This window comes from Lampris incognitus, chromosome 12 (assembly GCF_029633865.1).
Source record: "Lampris incognitus isolate fLamInc1 chromosome 12, fLamInc1.hap2, whole genome shotgun sequence".
NCBI classification, from domain to species: domain Eukaryota; kingdom Metazoa; phylum Chordata; class Actinopteri; order Lampriformes; family Lampridae; genus Lampris; species Lampris incognitus.
This window is the reverse complement of record NC_079222.1, coordinates 10,262,943-10,287,566: the sequence shown is the minus strand read 5'-3', so window position 1 is coordinate 10,287,566 and position 24,624 is coordinate 10,262,943. Positions and strand designations below refer to the sequence as shown.

Genomic DNA, 24,624 nt, shown 5'->3' with positions numbered 1-24,624 from the left:
AAATGTCCTTTAAATTTCAGTGGCGTATATAAAGCGGTAGGCTTCATTTTCTTGACTGGATCACTGAGCGTGCATAAGACATGCGACAGGTTTCATTTTCAGTGGTGTATGTGAGAGAACTTTAATAATACTATATTAGAGAGTATTTCAGTACTGTATGTGAGAGGCTCTATTTTCAATATGATATGCGAGAGGTTCTCGGTAGGGTATGAGAGGTAAGTTTGATTTAAATCCCATACGGCCCTTTACATTACGGTTAATCGTCGACCCACCCTTCTGCAGCCGCCTAAGGCGAAAGCATTCAAATAGACTTGTTTACAGCGACATCTGCCGGTCAACAGCCGACAGTGAAGTCTGGGAATACACTTAACCGCTCGCGCTCTTTTAGCCGAGACTAACGAGCGTCCTAACGTGTCACTCAACGCGGAATGGAAAAATTCCGACCACAGAAAACTACTGTGCCGTCATGGCCCAGGCGATCTAGACACGGTAATGTGTTGGACCTACCTACCTCCCGGAATACTCAAGTCAAATTCAGTTCAACCAGAAATCGGGTCGCCTTTTTTTTTTGGATACCGCGAACACGGTCACCGCGGAAAATAAAAAGGGGAAGAAGGCGAACTCTCAAAACCCGGTCCCGTCCTAACTTCCCGCTACTTCACCTGCGCGACAAGTCTGCGTTCGCCAAAGCGTCCACAGGTTCAGCAGCCAATCCAATCCGGTTTGCTTTCTTGATTGTTTGAGGGAGGGAAGGAGGGAGGGAGGGAGGGAGGGGGAGAGAGAGAGAGAGAGAGAGAGAGAGAGAGAGAGAGAGAGAGAGAGAGAGAGAGAGGAGAGAGAGAGAGAGAGAGAGAGAGAGAGAGAGAGAGAGAGAGAGAGAGAGAGAGAGAGAGAGAGAGAGAGAGAGAGAGAGAGAGACAGAGAGAGACGGAGACAGAGAGATTTAGATGAGAGAGAGACAGAGAGAGAGACAGAGAGCGAGAGCGAGACAGAGAGCGAGGCACAGAGAGCGAGAGCGCGAGAGAGAGAGAGAGAGATAGAATCATCGCTATGAAAAGAACCTGCTTACAGAGATAAGGTCACGAAGCGCGCGCAGGCTCGTAAGTTAAACGCAGCGTTTCAGGAATACACCCGCAGACAGGCTGGAATTGGCAATATTTTATTTACAATCGCCTTTATGTTACAAGATAGTTCAGTGTAAAGACGTCCAATTCAGGAGGTTAAGAAAAAAGAAAAAGGGTTGCGCGACTATGTTGGCGTTGGTGCGCGGAAGTAGTCTGGCATGCGTGCAGTGGCGGACGAGACAACCGGGTGGGGTGGGGGGGGGGGGACATTCTCTGCTGCAGGTCACTGGACAAGAGGTCAATTCATTCAGGTCTCCTCAAATCCGTCGATATCAAACAACCTTCTATTTACACAGCATTCACCGGAAGTGCTTTTAGACAAATCAGTTAGTTGTGCATGGCAAGAACAAGCATCCAAAAAAACAAAAAAAATCAAACCAAAAGCACCAACACAGTATTCACCCATAAACATGCACAGGCTGGAATAAGAGCATAAACAGAAGCAGCCTTGTAATGATATTAAAAAAAGAAACTTTTAGAAACAAAATTTCTGCCTCCGCACTTTCCACGTGTTTATTTCCGCGTCTATATGTACAGCTGTACTCCTCAGAGCAAACCAAAAGAAAGAAAAGCTCCAATCAAACCCTTTCGGGGCAGATTAGACTTAAAACCCAAAGGCTTTTCACGACCCCTCACTCGTTCTTGTCAACCTGATAGGGGGGGCCGTGTGAAGCCCCCTCAGCGTAAAGTGCTGTGGCCGTGCGGTGCCGGGCACCAGGAAGGGACACGACACGTCTTTCGGGGAGGAACAGCAGTGGTTTCTCACCTCCAGAAAATGGGAAACGGCCCGTTTTTGCATCTAACCAAGACATGTACACAAACTCACAGCACCAGGGGGAGGCTGCAAGTTGAGCCAAGTTATCAATTCACTCGGGCCCCTTCATGTAAAAGGTCTCGGGAGGCAGTGCTGCGGAGGAAGGAGGTTTTTTGCATGAAAGGCCGAGTGCTGGTTGGGTGAAAAACCTGGCCTTTGATGCAAACCCCTCGAGACTGGAAATGAGAAAGACTGCAGAGAGAGGGAGAGAGTTTGGCCTTATAGAAAAGAGAGCCTGACCTATAGTGTATAAAAAAAACCCTACCCTTTAGACAGACAGCTTAGTACTGATTGGAACCTCATATACAGAATAAGGATGTCAATTACTACCAACACTTTACCCAACAAGCAAACCGGAAGAAAAGTTGAGTTATTACAGTTACAGTTGACCGTTTGGTGTATTTCACGGGACAAAAACAATGCATGTTGGCAGATGATTATAACAGCCTAAAAGAACAATGGATACGTGCGAAACTAAACAAATGACTCCGCCTAATTATACTCAGGATTTACAGCATACCTAAAGGATCACCGTGTACAAATGGATCAGCTGCTGCTACACATATTCATCCAAAAAACACACACATGCTTGCATAATCTTCACTGGCTAATGTAATAAAATGTCAGCTCAGTCCGTATCCTCGCTAAGAATGTTGACCGAGTTAAAGGGGGGGAAAAAAAGAAAGAAAGCGTCTAAAATGTCCAGTCGTGTGCAGATAAAAATGCAAGTGTCTCTTAACAAAAATACTCAGGTTGATATCCATCGAGTCTCACATACCATCATAATACAGCATATTGTTGAGAAATAATCCATGGTGTCTTAACTGGAAAGGATATGTTGAATACAGTATACTTGCACCAAATCCACAAATGCACCCTATCTTAACTGGCTTCCTAAAACAGTAAAGTTGATCAGGTAGATATCATCACAAACAAAAAAAGCAATTACATCCAATATCACAATGTCATCTGTAACTAAATTTCCGTTAAGTAAGAGGCGAAAGATGATGACGTGTCGTAATATACAGGCTGGGAAAACATGACGCGAGATGTGTATTAACGCATGCTTAGGAGCCTAGCATCATTTCATGCCAGAGTAAATCCTGACTCTAAAAGGTGAAAGGTCAGCCAAAGAGAAAAGAAAAGAAAAGAAAGCACGGTGTCCTCGAAGCTCCACGCACAGGGGTCGATGGAGCCGCAACACATTCAAAGGAGCGGGGAGAGAAGGAGCTCTCCTCTTCCCTCTCGTCCTCTTCTTCCTCTTCTATTTCCCCCTCTCTCTCTCTCTCTCTCTCTCTCTCTCTCTCTCGCTCTCTCTCTCTCATCAGGGAGCAAATCTGTCTATCTCTCCCTCATCAAACCACTGTGCTGACAGACGGGTCGGACAAGTTGAGCTGGCCCGTGATGTCGGTGGGCGGGTACTGCTGCAGAGGTGGAGAGAAGGAGGGAAGAAGGAGCAGGGGGAGAAACACAAGTGTCAAGTTTTTTCGTTTTAGAAAATGTCACCATTAGTACGCGGCAGCCACGTTTCTAAACACTACTTCCGTTCTCAGGAAAGAAAGAGAAAAAAAATCACATAAAAATAACAGTAGAGTGCAGAACGCATGTGTTTCATTTCCTTGGAAATCAAGAAGCAGATGGGTTCTCCAGCCCCTCTCAGGCAGACCAACACGTCCGGATGCCATTTGCACATTTTTTTTTTCCCTTTTGCTTTTAAACTCTGATCTCAGTGAGAACCGGTTTGTTCTGCCTGAGGTGGGCTGTTTGTTCCTAAAGTGGAGCAGAGGTAAGGGTCCCGGGGAGTTTGGACTCGAATACATTTGAACCAGGCCGGCTAGAGGCATTTTTAGCCCCACAACTTGGCTGGGCAATGATCTCCAAGCCACGGAGGGAATGGACAGCTCATTTATCCCGAGTCATCCGTATGCATGCATACGGTTTCTCTATTTTTAGCAGCGGATGGGGAGGAGATGAATTACAGCTGAGCCTCGCCGCATAGCGGGCCGGTTCAAAGTGGTCCGTCGGACTCTTGCACCCGGCCCCGGTGTCAGTAGCCTGCATTTGTAACATAGCGCTTTTAACTGAAGGCATCTACAGTGTAACGATGCAAACAAATAAAATTCTTAAAAAAATTTAAAAAAAAATCCCAGCCTCATGCACCTGCTTAGTTACTATGGCAACTGTGATTTTTGCTGTTTTGCCAGCCAAAGTCTTTTGACGGTGTAGTCTGCTTTGGGTATGAGAGCAGCGTAGGCCATATTTTTTTTTTTTACAATGCCGAGGCCGCATGTTGTAGCCATGGGCAGCGGGACAGCAGTCTAACCCAACACTCGCTCGGTACACATTGTAAACATATATGGCTGTGATCAGATCTTGCGGTATGTTGGTGCTGTTGTTTTTGTTTTTTTGGATTCCCCCCCCCCCTTTTTCTCCCCAGTTGTACCCGTCCCGGTCGCTGCTCCGCCCCCCTCTGCCGATCCGGGGAGGGCTGCAGACTACCACGAGCCTCCTCCCATACATGTGGAGTCGCCAGCCGCTTCTTTTCCCCTGACAGGGAGGAGTTTCGCCAGGGGGACGTAGCACGTGGGAGGGTCACTCTATTTCCCCCGGTTCCCCCTCCCCCCCCTGAACAGGCGCTCCGACCGACCAGAGGAGGCGCTAGTGCAACGACCAGGACACATACCCACATCCGGCTTCTCACCCTCAGACACGGCCGATTGTCTGTAGGGACGCCCGACCAAGCCGGAGGTAACACGGGGATTCGAACCGGCGATCCTCGTGTTGGTAGGCAACGGAATAGACCGCTACGCTACCCGGACGCCCACGTGTTGTATATCTCAACACAAATTCGCTGTGATGAGTTACACTTTTTTCATGATTGTTTACCATTATTTGGGTTGTTTATAATCGTGAGCGATGCTTCCAACACTGGAGTCAGAATCCCACTCATTCCTGCTGGATCTGGACTCAAAGTGCTGTGCTGGAAGAACCCGCCTCACGATATCCAGTAAGGGACAGGGGGAATTCAAACAAGGGACAGCCGGGTCTTTGTCTACCTATCTCTGTTTTGGTTAATATTTCAGCTAAGCAAGATCTTAAGCGACAGAAAGACTTAAGCGCCTCTCGTTTTAAGCCGATACTGCCGATGCATTCAAGCATATGAGCTTCATAAGCTTCTATGATGCAACTAACGTGCTCGTTGATGGGAAACATTCATTCAATATTTGTTTTTGTTTTTTTTTGGTCAATATTTTGAATGGATGTCACCCAATCGCCTTGACTCGGGGTGCTGCATCATCATGTGGCTTACAACCCCTATTGGGATCTCCTCGTGTTGTACCTTGAGGGCCTGCTGTGAGTGTTGCCACTAACAGCGCACCCTACTGGGGTCAGGTGGACCAGCAAAAGAGAGACACTTCACTATCGTTACCACAACCACAGACACTGGTTAGAAAGCTACATCTTAACTTATTCAGGGTGACAATGGTGAGAGATACAACTTTGAATATGACATCCACAACTTCTACAACCACCTTAGATCCACTTCTACTGTATGATGTCTTATCATAGTTATGGTAATCGACATGCTTGTAGAGGGAGAGAGGAGCAGTGTGGCATGTGGGTGAGGGACACTGACACTCAAAGTCCATTGATATCCATTAATATAAAAGAAGAACATTTATATAAAATCAAAATAATGGTCAAAGACTGAGGATGGTAAATCTTTCGATTGGCATCTTGGTTGGTTGTGCTAAGAGCTACGTTTCCACATCCGCCATTTTTTTTTCTCTCACTGAGGGCCATAAGCCAAGGGCTCCAGAACCAGCATCCAAACACTTAATATACGTGCATATTAACAATGTCGATCCCGATCTTCTTTTGCTGCGAACCTGACAGCTTCTACTGAGATGCCTCATGGGGGGGGGAGCAAATTTGGTTTGGGTCAATGCAAAAAACAACCATATATAAAAAGACAGTTAACACAAGAGAAAAGGAAAATAAAGACATCGGATAAGAAGAAGAAAACAAAGACCCTCTGTGACCCTCCATCAACTCAGCTGCAATTTCACTACACGTCTCCAAAGGCTCATGTTCACACCATACTGTCAGTGCAAAGAAGCCCTTCTGCATCCTCTGTGAAGATCTGCTCTAGCTCCAGAGAGTTTAGCTGGTTTTCAGAGAGGCCCATGTCAGATTTGGTCACCAGCCAGCTATGTCTGGCTCAGCAGCTGAGCACAAATGTTTGCGGGTCACTGAGCTGTCAGAGCACTCCACGCCTGTGAAGTACAGGCCTCCCAACAGCAATGAGTGGGCCTTCTCAACTGGACTGTGAAGGGTCAGAGGAAACCCCCATACTTTTACTGTGTTGCAGCAAACAAGTCATGCCAAGACAGAGAAATGTTAATGTTGGGTGAGTATCCAAAATTAGACCCCCCCCCTCCCTTTGTCTCCGAATTGTACTTGGCCAATTACCCCACTCTTCCGAGCCGCCCCGGTCGCTGCTCCATCCCCTCCTGCCGATCCGGGGAGGGCTGCAGACCTACCACATGCTTCCTCCGATACATGTGGAGACGCCAGCCGCTTCTTTTCACCTGACAGTGAGGGGTTTCACCAGGGGGGGCGTAGCGCGTGGGAGGATCACGCTATTCCCCCCCAGCCCCCCCCCTCCAAAACAGGCGCCCGACTGACCAGAGGGAGGCACTAGTGCAGCGACCAGGACACATGCCCACATCCGGCTTCCCACCCGCAGAGACGGCCAATTGTGTCTGGAGGTAACACGGGCCCTCAAACCGGCGATCCCCATGTTGGTAGGCAACGGACGGCCATTTAAAAAAAAAAATGTTTCTCCAGATATGTTTTAAATGACGTTTGCCTGTCAACACAGTGAGAGCTTGACGCATCAAAGATTCTGTAGCTCAAAAATGGTCAAAAGACAAAAGTAAATGGTCTTCACCACCTGAAAACAGACCCTTTTAGAGAGACATGCACAGTTCACACAACACAGACACTGAAAAATAAATCCTCTCGTAGTGGACGAGAAATATGACAAACGAAACATGACGAAAGGAAAAGTGAACCTATTAATAGAAATCCATGAGTACAATCCTGAAATTAGACATATTGATAAGAGTAAAAACACCGACTTGTTCTCAGGAGGCCCGGTCATCATGACCACATTGGAAACAGATTTGGCGACAACAAAACATCGGCGCATGCATTCAAACCGAAAGCAAACCAACAACAGCTGAAACTGAAACGGAGTGAAGTGCAGGATTCAAGCGTAGAAACGATGGATTTAAAAGGATTCGAGCAATCAAAACGACAGGACACAAACACGAATACACACAAACACCCATACGTCACTGAAGGGACACAATCGCCAGAATCCACGTGGAGACCAGGAGGGAGGGAGGAAAAGCAGCCCAAAACAAACACCGGTGGCAGACTGCTTACTGTGTGCCCCCCTCCCCCCCTCCTTCAGCAGCAGCAGCAGCAACCCCCCCCCCCTAATCCCATCAAAACCCAATGCTGGCCCTAGTTCTGCAACCCCCACCGCCAGCACTTCAGAATGTGGCTGGGGGCCTGGACTCTCTTGGCCTGACCTGCGATCCTGCACTAACGCCCTGTGGCCTGTAGGGGATAGTCACCTACAGATGCTGAATGGATGGCTGATCGATGGTGAACTGACAGACACGTGGCCGATGGCTCGTTGAGCCGCGTGGAATGGGTGAGTGGATTATGGGAATATCTCTCGCAGTTGAAGATGGGGATGTAGGCAGAGAGGACAGAGGGGGGGGGGGAGAAAGAGAAGGGAACCGAGAGTTTGAGGGGGAGACAGCGGAAGAGAAGAAGAATAGAGGGAAGAATAAACAAGGGAAGGTGTTGCTTCTTCGTCTCCTTACCGTGTCTTTGGAGGACCTACGTCTCTTGATGCTGGAGGCCAGGGTGGTACTGATGGACCTAAAAGAGGCTTTCTTTTTGGGGTCGGGCTCTGCTCTACCACTTTTCCTATCCTAAAATGAATATATGTAGAAACATTATTCGTGCTCTCGGGCTAGGGTGACAGCTTGGATTCAGCTTCACCCGCCCTCTCTTTCCACAATAAAACCACCCAAATCCCACCCACCACACCAGTGAGTTGTCCTCTATTCTCTATTGCTGTAATAAGAGGGAGGGTCTGAACAATGAGGGCTGCATATTTTAGACATATAAAAGGTTTAAAGAGCGAGAAAGAAGGGGATAAAGCCTGTTAGATGTGATCGTGGAAATGTTTGTCTTTTCGATCTGACATGAAGGCTCAATTTAAGCATCTTATTTGCACTTTATGCGGTACTATCACGTTGGGACTGCACAGGATGGAGACCCCCCTAGTAAAGCATTGACACATCCAAACACTCCAGGGTCCCTAGAAATGCATTGGAATGGTTTGAGTGATGACTAGTAAGGATGTCAGTGGGTGATACCTAATGCTATCCTCTTTTAGGTGTCCACACTATCCTGCCCTACACATTCGCTTTCGCCTCTGTACAAACCATACAACTCCAACCCCTGTACCCCAACACATTCATTATCCAAGCCGCTTATCCGAAGTCGGGTCGCGGGGATGCTGGAGCCTATCCCAGCAGTCACTGGGCGGCAGGCAGGCGGGGAGACACCCTGGACAGGTCACCAGTCCATCACAGGGCCGACACATTCACACCTAGGGACAATTTAGTACGGTCGATTCACCTGACCTACATGTCTTTGGGCTGTGGGAGGGAACCGGAGCACCCGGAGGAAACCCACGCAGACACGGGGGAGAACATGCAAACTCCACACAGAGGACGACCCGGGACAACCAAGGTTGGACTACCCCGGGGCTCGAACCCGGGACCTTCTTGCTGTGAGGCGACCGCGCTAACCACTGCGCCACCGTGCCGCTACCCCAACACAAACTGTACTAACATCTCAGAGAAAAGGCATCAACAAAACGTTCAATATGCCATAAAAAAAAAAAGATATTACAGAATCGAGTCGCTAGAGTCAACTATCATACAGTTTACCCTGTTCCGACTTGGGTCAAAGCGTGGGAAAATATTTCAAAATCCATCCCTGTCCGAAATAAGTTTACCCGTATCCTTACAAGAGGACAAACCAAATGTCGGCGCCCTCCCTCCCTCATTCCATCAGGCTGCCCCACAGCTACTCTCTGTCCTGTTTCTACAGCAGAGCACAATATCTGGGTGTTTTGTGTGCAAAAAAGCTCATATTAAGGTATTCTTACATCCTGAGTCTCTAGAGAGGAAGAGGGCTGCATAGGGGGGAGAAAAGAAAAATAAATAAATAACCATCCACTTGCTGTTAGATCGTTATACTTTAAAGATCCTTAAGCAGAAGCCAAGGGAACCAAAAAGGGCGTATATAAAGACTAGCAAAGCAAACATCCACATCCAAAGCCAGGCAGTTATGGAAAAAGTAGAGAAGCTTTCAGGGGCAGGAGAGCCACTAAAATGCATATCACGGAGGTAAAATAACAACAACAAATAATTAGATTCGTAACTAAAGCCCATTTAAAGTCATTATACCTGAGAGACGGTATAACGGAAATTCACCCCACACACTAGGGAATGAAATGAACAAACTCAAAAGAGCGCACAAAGGAATGAAGTTGTGAGGGGATGAGATTGTCGCTGGAAAAAAAAAATTAAGATAAAATAAAATCCATCCATCCATTACCCAAGCCGCTTATCCTGCTCTCAGGGTCGCGAGGATGCTGGAGCCTATCCCAGCAGTCACTGGGCGGCAGGCGGGGAGACACCCTGGACAGGCCGCCGGGCCATCACAGGGCCCACACACACACATTCATGGCCGATTCACCTGACCTGCATGTCTTTGGACTGTGGGAGGAAACCGGAGCACCCGGAGGAAACCCACACAGACACGGGGAGAACATGCAAAGTCCACACAGAGGACGACCCGAGATGACCCCCAAGGTTGGACAACCCCGGGGCTCGAACCCAGGACCTTCTTGCTGTGAGGCGACTATGTTAACCACTGTGCCACCCATTAAAAATAAAATAAAACAAATATATATATATATAAAAAATATATAAACATAAAACAAAATCAATAGATTAAAAGAACCGGTTTTCGGATAAGGTGTGAAATGCAAGATGATGTTTTCCACGTGGCTATATTTTTGTTTCGAGAGGACACCTGTGAAGGTGAAGGCTAAAAGATCAAACTTATAACAAAAAAAATGACAGCATCTTAAATGAGGTATGAGTGAAATGTTAAGTGAGAGACAAGTGGGAATTCTTGCAGGGAAGGGAGGCCCTATGGCCGCCGGGGCAGTGTGGTGTGAATTTCAGCATGCCCGAGTCGTATGAATGGAGGGAGGGGTAAGGGAGATTTGAACACACCGAATACGTAGGTAAACACAAAACAGATAGCAAAACAAATCGGTCCCGGCCAGCACTGGCCCCGCAGTACATCTTTTTTCATCAGGTCACATGACTAGGCTCTTTTACAGCACATCTGAACTACCCATCACCCCCGCCGACCACCCCAGTTCCTCTCATCCTCGTGACGACACGGCGACCAGGAGGTGAGTAACACTGGCTGGCGTGGAGGATGATTGAAGGCTGGCAGAGGAGTGATGGGCATAATGCAGGCGTTAATAAATCCAAACAATAAAATGCTCTCTTTCCTGTTGGAAGATGACATCTAGCATTAGTACATGGTCAACGTCGGCTTGTATTGACAGCACCCCTGGTAAAAATCAATGCCCCGAGTGACACGACACTGTTTCTCTGTTGCTGTTGTTGTTTATGTATTTAAATTAGTCACGTGTTTATGTCTCTTTCATTTCTTACACATCTGGACAGCCCTAATGTGAAGTGTGTCTGCCCTGGGCCCCGATGAGGTGCTGCGTTTGCACAGTCCTGGCCATGCAGGGCATGCTGGACCACTAGATGAGGCGTGGTATGGGACACGCACTACAGTATATGGAGCATCTCTCCGTCTCCCATGGGGAAACAGAAGTGAACCACTACAGCGGACGGTCTTTGCACACTACGGTCGTCGTCACGCAATAGGTTTGACGACAAGCTTTCCCAACATGTTGTGGCTTTAATCTCAACACCACTTGACACCACTGTCACTCGCATTCGGGCGGTGCACTTCTGAATAACGGCTGCTTCCTGAGCAGAAAGCCAACAGCTGACACGGCCCCTCAGCAAGGCAACGCTAAATAAATCAGTGCTGAGTAAAACTGAGAGCAACCGTTACCTATATTTATAATGATGCAAATCTTTACAATCCAAACAGACTTGTGATAGTACGTTATAGAAACGTCCATAGAAAACACTGCCTTTACAACACGGGAAAAAAAACACATGATTTTTTTTTAAACGCTAGAACGACCGAGGCCGTCATTTTGACGGTTTCGAATTTTCAAAGTTTGATAACTTTGTGAAAGAAAAAAACAAAAGTTACAGACCGGCCGCTCCCTGAATGCTCCTAAAATTGCATATATTTGCATTGAAATGAGTTTTAGATCAATCACACACACACAAAAAAAAAAAGTTATGATAAAATCTTCCTAAAACGACCATGGACGGTCAACATGACCGTCTCGTAATCGTGTGTCATATCACTATTTATGACTGATTTGTGATCATTGCCAACCTGTCTGGTTACAGACCCACCATGACTACCACCGAGGCGTTGCAGTATCTACAGGCGTTGGGACAGCGGCCATTCTAAATTGTTTGAAAAATAGTATTAAAAGTTATCATGTTCATTTTGGTGTCAGTTGTTTCTTAACAGACATACTAACATATGTAATGCATTAATATCTCAGTTGGGTATTTATCTTGACAGAATATAGAGTTTAAAAACCATGGCGGTCATAATGACTGCCCATGGTCGTTCTAGTAGTTTTTAAGTTCCAACCGTTGTTTGGGACTGTTTTAATATTTATTTTCAGTTTTTATTCATTTATTTACATTTTATAGGTCTTGCTACATTTGTTAGATTAGCAACATGTGTTTTCCATTTTGTTTTTCAGGGAATATTTTCACTTTCTCAATTTTGCTATTCAAGTTTGACCATGTCTCCCTGAAGTTTAAACTGTTTAAAAAACAGTATTATAGTAGTTGTTAAAATGTTAATTTTGGTGCCAGTCGTTTCCTAACAGACATACTAACACACGCAATGCATTCATATCTCAGTTGGGTATCTATCTTGACAGAATATAGAGTTTAAAAACCGGCGATCATTTTGACCGCCCACGGTCGTTTTAGGTAGGAGTGAAATCCCGGTCGTTAAACTAGTCTCTATGTTTTATTTTCTTGAAAACACTTTATTGTGGTTTACTCATTATAAGCTGAAAATGTGCATTGGACGTATAGCTGAAATTCAGTTAATAGGAGTCACGGACATGCATCATAAAGATTTATATCAATATAAAAGGATGGGCAAACTCAAAACTTCACAAATGAAAAGATGGTTTTACTTAGATCAGCCGAGTTGACCCTCCACTACATCTCTGTTGCTTCTGTAAAGGTAGAGGATCGGTAAGCCATGCCAGTCATGCGTGTACCTCTACCTCTTGGTAAAGGCGTTATGAAGGCAAGGTGCACTAGTCAGTGTTGTAGTCGAATCACTAAACCTCGAGTCTGACTTGAGTCTCAAGTCCCCAGTGTTCGAGTCCGAGTCCAAGACAGAGTCCCCAAAGAAGAGTCCGAGTCGAGTCCGAGTCAAGTCCCCATTACCTGAGTCCGAGTCGTCAAGGCTGGGTCTGAGTCGGGGCGTCTCTTTAGGCATCTTAGCACTAACTGTTACTGAACATGAGGGTATGCATGTGAATCCGTATGTAGGTGGAACACACGTGCCTGCCCTTGCACGAAATTTAACAATGCTACAGTATTAATATACTTATGCCAAATTATTAGGGCCTATTACAAAAAAACTAAAAAAAAAAAAAACCCAGTCTTTATCAGGTAACAAGTCCGAGTCCTCATCTCCAAATTCTGAGTCCGAATGCAGTCAATGTCCAAGTCCAAGTCCGAGTCTGAGTCGTCAGTGCTCAAGTCCAAGTTGAGTCATGAGTCCTGAGAATCAGGACTCGAGTCGGACTCGAGCACTACAACACTGGTACTAGTACAGTAGTTAATGGCCATCCAAACATAGAATTAATACTATTAAAAGCATCCAGAGACAATGGCATACAAAATAGAATGAGGAATACAGGCAAATAAAAAAGATTTGGGTTATTTAGAAGTGCACATCCTCCGGAGTCATTTCTTTTTCGTACCCCTAAGCAAAACAATCACATATTTACATACAAACACACATACAAGCAGGCAAAATGGTGTCAACATTGTGACTCTTGGTCAGAATAACTGCTGGACTAAGTAAGAAGGAGGCCACGTAAACTGCGATTTTAAATGTACCATTATGAATAATATATGCTTTATACTGTGATACTTATTGGTTAGTTGTTGGATGTCTATGAATCATTCAATTAATGTACTCAAGAATATGAGCAATAATCTCAGTAATGTTCACATGGCACGTTATCAGCGGGACTGAGAAGGCTTCATTGCTTCTGTAATTCCTCAGATGAAACCCCATTATAGCAGTTATAGAAACCCGAGTGAAGCCCATGAATCTGCGTAGCTCAAGGGCCTGCTCTGAGAGTCAATATGCAAGATCTTTGTGCATGAGCCATCTTTGCTCGGTGATGCTGAAAACTCAACATGATCAAGGTTGACATAGATCTGAAACACACTGGCGAAGATGCTGTACGGGCAGTTTAGTGTGTCCCTCTCCTTTCTCAATCAGGCTTCCTCCTGCATGCAATTTTCCTGCTGTTGGTGCCTTGAGAAAATACATCCATACAAGGACACGCACAGCAGTCACATATGTTAGTAAGGTTTTAATGGCAGATGCTTTCAGAAGGACATTGATTTGCGGACAGGCAATTTGAGACTGTGATCTCATACTGTACCTTCCTCAAGCCCTGTTGACTCTTTTCAGCGGAGCCAGCCACTGACCTTTGTGTCAAGGCTTACAAAGAGCCAGCATGAAGCAGACAGGCTGCAAGGGCCACATCACAGATTCACAGTGTCTATGGCCTTCACACATGGGACCCCTGCACCCCTTCCAGTGCATGCGCACGATGCCGGGGCAAGGTGTGTTGTATAGTGTGTGAGTGTTGTAGGTGTACAAGGTGGAGGGGTGCTCCAATGCTTCACCACTAAGACTGGAAGGCATTGGCGTTGAGGGCAAATCATGTACTTCAGTGACTGTATTTCAGAACTCATAGCTCAGCTGTAGCTTAAAGTAATGTCGATTTTAGCGGCCACTGTATTGCATAAAGCCCCTGGCATGCAAGCTATCTTTGCCTCTCCTCTCAAATGTCTGCCTTATGGAAACTGTAAGATAAATAGAGGGAATGTGGAGAAGAAATATCATACCGTATTGTGGTGCACTTTGCAGCAATGTAGTCACTAATGGGTAGGTCACTGCAGTGGCATTCCTGCCAGGGCATTGATTTTAATCATTCTTATGCTCTATTTGTATTGTTAGTCCCTGGCTGCTGTTAGTGTAGTTGCCAGAGTGGAGTCAAAAAGACAATAATATGTCATCGAAGCGCACTAACACTAACACTAACCAATTTTATTGTTAGTATAATGTTGCAGTGCAGTATACTTGACCCTATCTATTGGTTTTACTTGTCCATGTCATCTGACCTTACAAAGCATATAAGCGCCAGAGCATTAACATATAAATCTACTGGTTCATGCCATGGACGTTGGATGCAGACTTTTAATTCAGATGTTTGTATGTTATTGTTTGATTAGTTTAACTGTCAATTTTAAACACATTTTTTTTGTGCTTTAACAGTGAGGGGTGACGTGGCGGTGAAGATGACTCTACTAATTTTTGTTTTTTTTACATACTAATGAAGGGGTCCCGGCCACTGCTTGACTTCCAGAAGCATCCTTACTCTCCTGCAGGTAACACACAAGAGACACGGGAGCAGTTGGCCTCAGGAAACTGTCAGAACCTATAGGGTGGCCGCTGAGCATGCCTTACACAAAGGCATCAGAGATCGCCCTTTCTCATATGGCGATCTAATAGACTGACCGTCACTAAGATTTAAAGTGGAAAAATCCGGAGGGGGCAGAGAGGCCAAGAAACGGAAATCAACCCCAAAGAGAGTGAGATAGGAGGTTTTATGAGGCCTCTCACTTCCCCGCTCTCTGCTCTTTCCACTCTTGAGTGTGGGCAGGTGGAGGGGATCATCCATACCTGCAGGTTCTTCCTCCAAACGTTGACGGCCGCAAAGGCCAGCTGCATCTGCTTCCTGCGGGCGTCCTTATGTCGTTTATAGGCAATCTCGATGAAGATGAGGAAGATCCCTGCCGCTATGCCTCCAGCCACCAGCATAAACACTCCTGTCAGAGGAGAGACAGACAAACACAAACGGAACAAAGGGATAAAAAAATGAGTCACCTTTCAGTGACTCCTGCCGCTCCCGCTTGAACACGACTATGTGGTTTGCTGTCATGGTCGGAGGTCGCCCCCCTCCTCTCTCAACAGGCTCCCTTTTAATCACCACCGGCTGCACACCGACCTCGCAATATCGATACCGATAGTAGACGGAAACCTCACAAACGCCATGGCACACGATACTGTACAGGTCACTTCCACAGAGCACCCATGCCAAACACTAATGAATGGATTTCAAAGGTATTGGACAAAAAAAAAATGGCTACAGTACCTTACCACTGCAGTTTTTGTCCAATCACTTTTAACGGTTTCTCTTATGCCGTAGGGACCATACCTGCCATGTTCTCAAAGGTGAGTGTGGCTGGGGCATTGCTCCTTGAGTCACACTCCTGGTATCTCACCCAGGTTTTATCAAGGTCCTCCATGAAGCCGTTCTCATGAGAACTGCAGGGGGTTGGGGAGGTAGTGGGAAGAGAGGTGACAAAGTTAATACCCACCCCCCAGAGATGACCCGCACCCACCTGCCCTCCTTCCCTTGGAGCCGCTCTCACTCCCCTGCTACTGCAACTTAGATGACAACAGACACAGACAGCTGGACAGATATATTGACAGACAGAGAGAGACCAACAGACAGAGACACACAAGAGACATACAGAGGGAAGGAGAGGGGAGACAGAGAGAAGATGCCAACACAAGGCGATGTACAGGATGGCTGTTAATGGTCAAAAGTTGACCGTCAAATCATATAAATAAGAGACAACAAAAAAAAAAAGTCATACGAGTAATGCAGCTTCGGCTGGGACAGACCTGAGAATGGCCAGGGACACATTCTGTTTCCAGGGGCTGTCCTTGCGCATGCCTATGCCAAAGCCCGAACGGAAAAACAGCTCTCCCGTGGTCACCAGGTCGCACTTCTGCGAGGCTTCAAACTCCAGCACCGCAGAGTCCCAGATGAAAGCATGCAGCTTGCTGTGGGGGAGGTGGAGTGGGCAGGAGGAGGAGTAGGGAGGGAGGGAGGTAGGGAAGGGAATGGGAGGGGAGGGGCAGGGAAGGGGGAAGGGGGAGGAGGGGAGGAGGAGGAGGGGGTTACGATGTAACAGTACAATGATTTACATACACATTTACGGCTCTCACCCCACCCCCTCCCCAAAGCTCATCCAAACACCACCACAATGACCACTTCTTTCTCTCTCTCTCGCTCTCTCTCTCTCTCTCTTGCACACAGGAGCGTGTGTGTCTGTCAGCGTTTACCGGCAACCTCTACCGCCGCTTATGGCCCCAAATGAAATCCAATGCTGGACAGGTGAGGGCGTGTCCCCCATTGGATTCCCGCCATCTCAAAGATGTTCATCTGGGTACAACCTGAAAAAGGGCGCTCCTCAGCTCAACGTTAGCTCATACCGGTGTCAGTTTCAGGGTGACACATCCAGACCTGCTCAGGTCCCTCCCTTCACACCTGTCCTTCGCTGAGCGATGGGCCTGGATGAGGCGGGGAATCTGCAGTAATTCCTACGTTCCCCTGCTCATCCGAAGGTCCATGTCCCACACCCCGCCCAGACAACCCCGAAAGAGCTGACTGGACAGGCCCTACACTAAGCGCCTGCCTGCCTGCCAGGCTGAGCAGCCGGCCGACGCACCCCCTGGTCGGCTCGGCCTGGCCGAGACTCACTTGTCACGCACGGCCTGGATGGCCTCGGCGGCACTCTCATAGTTGTGCTTCTCCATGTGGCGGTACATGGTGCTAAGCTCCACCTGCCGCCGGAAGTAGATGTCCACGGAGCTTTGCTTCACCGTGGCATAGATGAATTTGTCTGATGGGTTCCTGAGCTGCAAGGGGGGGGGGCAAGGAGAGTATTATATAGTATATTAAGTATTACATGAGATTATGTAAGGGATAATCCATAACAAGGTGTATGTTCAAGGATTTTAATACACCATGCAGAACCAAAGAACCACCCAGTGCAAGGCAGAGGGTGGTTGCCTACACGGAGTGTGTTAAAATGCTTTAACACACAACTTGGAGTAGATTATTCTATTTATACCATGGTCATTCCCCAAAGAATTCAAATAAAAGCATTCATTCATTTTTTTGTTGAATGTTTTGGACTCAGAATTAAAAGGTTATGAAGCACAAATTAGCCAATAAACTACAGTTTAGCGACTGGGCTTGCAACCTAGTTGCAACCTGTTGCTACGGTTACATAGTTGAACTGATGGTTACATAGTTGAACTGATTTCCCTACCTGGATTATAGAGCATGCACCAAGACATGGTTACATAGCAACTTTGTGGCTAACGTTTAAATTTAGAAAAGTGACGAAACTTGAGCCGAACCATGTGCGTATTAAACAGTTTTAACGCACACCCTCCAGCCAATCAGAAGCAAGTATTCCCCGTGACCATGGTATGAATAGCAGTATTTTAGTACAGTTCAACATTGAATGGTCAAATTTTCCCCTCCCTCTGCCCTGATACCACACCAATGTCATTACAACCAATAACACTGGGTAATGTAAAAAAAAATGGACATGTGGGTTGTGAAAAGAAAAAGCAAAATTTTATGACAAAAATTAAAAACAGATTAAATGAACAAAAAATAATAAATTGTGTACACTCATCAGTTTATCCTATACACACCCTCGGGTCATTGATGCCGGTGATGCGTTCCTCAGGCCGGTCCAACACCAAGAAGGCAGCTAGGTTGGCAGTGTAAGATGCCACAATGATCATGGCAAAGCCGGCCCACACCATTCCCAGGATTCTCGCTGAGAAGCTTCGCGGCGCGCCTGAAAGGCAAGGTGAGGCAAATTTATTTGTACAGCACATTTTGCCGGCAGCCATACCAACGCTAGCAGCCATACCAACATGTACCCTGGCTCTGCCAAATGACGGAAGCTAAGCAGGTATAGACTTGGCTAGCACTTGGATGGGAGACCTCCCGGGAAAATGAGTTGCTGCCGGAAGTGGTGTTGGTGGGCAAGTAGGGGGCAGTCTTCCCTCTGGTCCTAATATCAAATCCCAATGCCCCAGTACAGTGACGGGAACACCGTGCTGTAGGAGATGCCGTCCTTCGGATGAGACATTAAACCAAGGTCATGACTCACTGTGGTCATTAAAGATCTCACGGCACTTATCGCAAAAAGTAGGGGGTTCCCCGGTGTCCTGGCAAAATTCCCAACCTGGCTCTCTCCATCTGGCTACCTATTCATCCCCCCGTGTAATTGGCTCAATGATTTCTCTCTCTCCACCTGAAGCTGATGTGTGGTGAGTGTTCTGGCACAAAATAGCTGTCGTGCATCACCCAGGTGGGTGCTACACATTGGTGGTGGTTGAAGTGAGTTACCCCCTTCAATGTGAAGCGCTTTGGGTGTGTAGAAAAGCGCTATATAAAAGTGCTTACATAAAACAGAAAAGGCATTAAGACAAAATGTAAAAGCAACATAAAGCAATAAAAAGACATTGAAAAACAAAATAAAAGGATAGAGTAAACGTTACAGTGCAGTGTAAGATGATAATCAAAAGCTTCAAATTGTATTTAATAAAAGGCAACAGCAAACAGGAAAGTCTTGAGCCTGATTTAAAACACAAGTTTCATCTGGATATGTGGTGCATAAAAACTGAAAGCTGCCTCTCCATGTTTAGTGTTGACTTTGGGGACAGAAAGCGGACCTGTCCCAGATGATCTGAGAAGTCTGGGTGGTTCATAGCATAGCAGAAGATCAGAAATTTATTTTGGCTCTAAACCACTGAGTACTTTATAAACCAAGAGCAGTATTTAAAAAATCAATTCTTTAGTGGACAGGAAGCCAGTGTAAACACCTCAGAACTGGAGTGATGTGAGCCACTTTGTTGGTGTTAGTAAGGACTCGAGCAGCAGTATTCTAAATCAGATGCAGCAGTTTGATCGAGTTTTTTTTAGAGAGACCTGTAAAGACGCCGTTACGGTAGTCGAGTCGACTGAAGATAATAGCACGGACATTTTTTTCAAAATCCTGTTAAGATGTAAATCCTTTAATTCTTGATATTATTCTTCGGGTGGTAGTAGGCTGACTTTGTAATTATCTTAATGTGGCTATCAAAATTCTGGACTGAGTCCATGACTACACCAAGATTTCTGGCTTGGTTTGTGGTTTTTAATATTACTGATTGTAGCTGAGCACTGACTTTTATCCGTTCTTCCTTGGCTCCAAAGACAATTACTTCAGTTTTATCATTGTCAGACAGGACTTGGTAAAAGACTGTGCGCTCAAGTATTTTTGAAAGAAAGGGTAGGAATGAAACTGGTCTGTAGTTTTCAACCTGGGCTGGGTTGAGTGTAGGTTTTTTTTGAACAGCAGGGTGACCCGAGTTTGCTTAAATGTGGTGGGGAACACACCCATTGTAAGCGAGGAGTTGATGATGTGTGTGACTGTGGGGTTAGGTGCAGAGGAAATGGTCCGTAGGAAGCTGGAGGGTATCAGGTCCAGCAGACAGGTAGTGGGAGAGAGTCCAGCAGAAGCTTGGAGACTTCCTCCCCGGTTAGCGGGGCGAATGAGGTGAGTGGGACACTGTTAGCAGACAGAGTTGGTTAGGCTCAGAGAACTGGCTACTGATGGCAGAAACCTTATCAGTGAAGTACGAGGTGAACGTGTCAGGAGTGAGCAGAGTGGAGGAGGAGGCAAATTGAGGAGTTAAAAGTAAAAGACATTTTTCGAGCATCAGTGGTGCCACAGATCTTGTTCTGACAGTAAGGGGTCTTAACTGTTTTTACAAGTCCTCCAACCCATACGACCACATAGATCGTTTGTCCTCTAATACGACCCACAGGAGTATTTCCTAAATTAACGAACGACCCTACCGGTGGCAGGAGATATACCACAGATACTTTTCGCCTCTGTGTATTGTGGGTTTTTCAAACAATTTGAGAACAATAGAATATGTAGTCAGTGCATTTATGTGTTGTTTCACCATCTAGTATAGTAACTAAGATCGTTATTGGCAGCATGTTTACCTATGAATAACGTTATAAGAGCTAACTGCCTCCAACTGCAAATCGCGAGAGTGGATAGTGAAGACAGCTGGAAAGATCATAGGAACTGCTCTCCCATCCATCCAGGCCATCTATGATGCACGGTGTACCCGGAAGGCTCTCAGCATCGTGAAGGACCCCACCCATCCTTCCCACATCCATTTCACCCTCCTACCCTCTGGCAGGAGGTACCGGAGCATCCGTGCTGCCTCCACCAGACTATGCAATAGTTTCATTCCTTAGGCAGTGAGGTTCCTCAACAGCCTGAACACTTAAGACCTTCCACAAAATGACTTTTTGACCGTCTTTCTCGCTGTCCGTGTCAGGTGTGTTTGTGATGCTTAGGTCTTTTTGCTTTTAACGCACTTTTTGTTTTCAATATTTACTGCGTGTTATTTGTTTTTATGCGACACTGTGGTCCTTGTGAAACATAATTTCGTTCCCTTGTATGTATGAGACATGCATATGAGGCAATGACAATAAAAGTAGTCTAAGGCTAACTTAACGTCAGCCAAAAGTTAGAAAGTCAGCTAGCGTGGACATTATAACCCCTACGTGATATTAAACTTTGCTTTTATTAATATTCGTTCTCACGACAGCTTATGGAAGGGGATCGCTTATTGTTACAGGGAAAGTAACGTTTTATAATTACGGAGGACCGCGAGGAAGTAGCTTAAAACGTACCTATAGGTCGTAATAAGCTGCTTGTACAAACCTATGGGGTCGTTTTTTGGAGGAGGACAGTCTCTTGTTTTTAAGCTGGAGGAGGATGATGCTAGGAGACACTGATAATCACTGAGGCCAGTGGACTCGCTGGTTTTACGCCATTTTCTCTCTGCTCCCACAGAGTCCCTCCCTTTGCTCCCCGATGACCTCAGTGAGCCATGGACTAGGGGCGTCATTATGAGCAGATTTGGATGCCAGAGGGCAGAGATTGTTGAGAGGAGGCTAGTGAGGAACAGGGTGTGTCTGTAGCCTCGTTGACAGGGAGTGAAGAGAATTCATTATGAGGAGACATGGAAGCCAAGACCTCATTGTAGAGCTGGGTCGGTGTAAGGGACCGGAAGTTTCAGCGGAAGGAGACCCTTTGTGGAGGAACGTGAGGATGTTCCAGTAAGGAGGCCATAAATTGAATGAAGAAGTGGTCTGACAGATGTAGGGGGGTGACAGTCAGATTTACTGTGGAGCAGTTCCGAGTCAAATCGGCTCAAGAGTATTGCCCGCTTTGTGTGTGGGAGGGGTGGGGACCTGTCTGAGGTCAAAGGAGGACAGAAGAGACAGGAAGTCAGACGCTTGGGAATGCCCGGTGCATGTTCTACTGTGATGCTGTCTTTTGATGAGGTGACATTAGCTTTAGCGGCTATTGATCTGTTGTTTACCCCCAGGTGCCGCTGAGAGATGCTCCTCACGGGCTTAGCTGACAAGGGCCGTGGCTGCATGGGTCTCGGCGTTAGCTTCTGAGCTAGCGGTGGTAATGCTAGCTGTGGCATTACGATTGTGCTCACTGATAGGCAGCTCATCCAAATTTACCTGTTCTCCAGCCAAACCTCCGGTGAGACATTAGTGGAACTGTGCTTGTTGTGTCTGACTCATTTACCCCGGACATCTGTCCAAAGCTCTGCGGGGGTACAGGTTTTTGGTCTTTCTCCCCAGTTAAGCCAGTAGCACATATCCAGATTCGTTGTGGGGTCTGTGTCAAACGGGTTTGGGTCGGACCAAGGAATACTGTACACATAGTCATCGGCTCAGGGCTCATCATGTCCGAAATCTGCTCCGCAATACACTATATGTCCCTGGTTCTGATCGTCAGCCGGTTCCAGGACATCAGCTTGGGGAGCAGCAAACAGTGTCAATAAGATTTTCATCCTCTTGTATTTGGTGTGGAGTATAGAGAGTCCTTTTTCAAGCTCTGCGATTTTCTGGCAGAGCTTGGCACAGCTGGTGTATTCAGTGGTAGGAGAAGAGTGAGGAGGCATTTTTCCCCAAAGCAAAACCAAGTCTCCAGCTGTCCAATTGCTGAGACCATAAACCTGGTTTATGCACTCTTCAGCGTTCACCGAATAGGATCATTATTAGCTGTTTATTTCAGGTCTCTCCTACTGTACTCATAATAGTCACTAAATAGGACCACGTTTGCTGTTATTTCACCAGTGGGACTCGTTGTGTTTCGGCCTCAGAGCCGTGGACAGACTCTTCTCTTCAAAGAGATAACATCTGAAAACTGTCAAAACCCTGGTCGCTTTTGCAAATCTAGTACTGCTCCTGGAGAAGTTGCAAAATTTAACAGAAAAAGTGGGAAAACTTGGAAAATCAAAGAGCAACGCAAGAGCAAAAGCGCCTGCATTGGCGGGGGGCAAATGAATGAAAACTGAACTCAATGCTACATACACAATGACATCGATTCGAATGTTGATTATTTCTTTATAATTGTTATGACTAGTACTACAATGTATTGTAGATACACATATAGGGGAGTATAAACAGCAGTAGAAGTAGAAGCAGTGGCCTTAGAATTAATTGTAGCAGTAGTAGCAATAATAGCAGTAGTATTAATAGTACTGATGTTTTTATCTATGTGTGTTCTTCATTAAATTTAATTTTCATGTAATTTAATTTTCTGTATGACATGGGTTATGTAAATAAAGTTTGACTGATTGATTGCTTGATAGATAGCTTGATGGATTGCTTGATTGATTGCTTGATTGATTGTAATAGCGGTAGATGTTTAATTGTTACTAACCAACCACATAAAAGCATCTTAAGATGGATCCTTCTACTTTGCATAGTATTACTGAATATCCACAAAGCAATTATAAAAGTATCTGAAGGAGAGCCTTCCAAAAAGTAATAAATGTTTATATAAACTTGATTTTGTTTTACAATTTATTGATGAAAGTCTTTACCTTCTCCTATCCCAGAGTTCAGCAACACTCCCCAGGAGAACCACATAGCAGATGATAAGGTGAGGGCATCTTCTTCTTCTTCTTCACTGTTTACTTTAAACCTTCCAAATGGGCTAGAAGGAGAAATTGGGGAGGGTTGCGGAGGAAAACGTCAGACATCACATAGAACGGAAAAGAGAAAAAGCGCTGTTGGTTCCCAGGCAGCGAGAAGTATCGACGTGAGCAAGCAAAGCGAGAGGGAGACAAACCCCACAGAAAGAAAATGGACAGAGACGGTGGCACAGGGACAGAGCAGTGGGATGCTTAGGGCCAATCTTCACCTCTGTCCACCTTCTTGTCCAGACTGAGTGAAGATCTGCAGCGGTCAGCAGGGGACATTGATACAGTCGCACACAAGCAAAGACACACGTACAACGCAGATGGGAAATACACACCCATGAACATTCTCACATTTTCTCAAACATGGACTCACAAATCCAGTCATTGCTGCACCACACACACACACACACACACACACACACACACACACACACACACACACACACACGTGGTTTCCCTTATACCTGAACCGGTCTAGTAGGTAAAGCATCACCGCCACCACATGCACCGACAGACCCACCAGCAGCCACAGTGTGCTTTGGAACGGCTGCATAAACGAGTCCAGCGTACTGCGAGGGATTTCCTGCAAGAACACACCACAAATGGTTATATACTGTCCACTGAGCACCTCTGCTTACCTTACCCACTAATACTGATACATGAAGAAGAGAGCGGAGGGTTAGGGTGTGAGGGCAATGATTCCCAGTCAAACAACTCATTTTGAGACTTTCAGCGAGTGAAGTCTACGCACCCCCCCCCCTTTTTAAAAAAAAAATTTCCCCGTTTTTCACCCCAATTGTACTTGGCCAATTACCCCACTCTTCCGAGCCATCCCGGTCGCTGCTTCACCCCCTCTGCCGATCCGGGTAGGGCTGCAGACTACCACATGCCTCCTCCAATACAAGTGGAGTCGTCAGCCACTTTTCGCCTCACAGTCAGGAGTTTCACCAGGGGTACAAAGCGTGTGGGAGGATCACGCTATTCCCCCCAGTCCCCCCTCCCCGAACAGCTGCCCCGACCGACCAGAGGAGGCGGTAGTGCAGTGACCAGGCCACACACACACATTTGGCTTCCCACCCGCAGACACGGCCAATTGTGTCTGTAGGGATGCCTGACCAACGGAATAGACGCTACGCTACCCGGACACCCGAAATCTATGCATTTTATAATGGT

At 46.3% G+C, this 24,624-nt stretch overlaps 1 protein-coding gene across 1 annotated transcript in view; it reads right to left on the bottom strand.

Moving 5' to 3' along the window:
* Positions 1 to 3,293: 3,293 nt before the first annotated feature.
* LOC130122156 (glutamate receptor ionotropic, NMDA 1-like) overlaps positions 3,294 to 24,624 on the bottom strand; it is a 41,278-nt gene continuing 19,947 nt past the window's right edge. Inside the window, exons 13-23 of the mRNA XM_056291197.1 lie at positions 23,916 to 24,034; positions 23,353 to 23,465; positions 18,079 to 18,227; positions 17,111 to 17,268; positions 16,249 to 16,410; positions 15,776 to 15,885; positions 15,241 to 15,386; positions 14,889 to 14,939; positions 9,203 to 9,229; positions 7,842 to 7,952; positions 3,294 to 3,362 (exon numbers count right to left, since the gene is read on the bottom strand). Of these exons, the coding sequence (XP_056147172.1) occupies positions 3,294 to 3,362; positions 7,842 to 7,952; positions 9,203 to 9,229; positions 14,889 to 14,939; positions 15,241 to 15,386; positions 15,776 to 15,885; positions 16,249 to 16,410; positions 17,111 to 17,268; positions 18,079 to 18,227; positions 23,353 to 23,465; positions 23,916 to 24,034 (1,215 nt within the window). The remainder of the gene's footprint in view (positions 3,363 to 7,841; positions 7,953 to 9,202; positions 9,230 to 14,888; positions 14,940 to 15,240; positions 15,387 to 15,775; positions 15,886 to 16,248; positions 16,411 to 17,110; positions 17,269 to 18,078; positions 18,228 to 23,352; positions 23,466 to 23,915; positions 24,035 to 24,624) is intronic.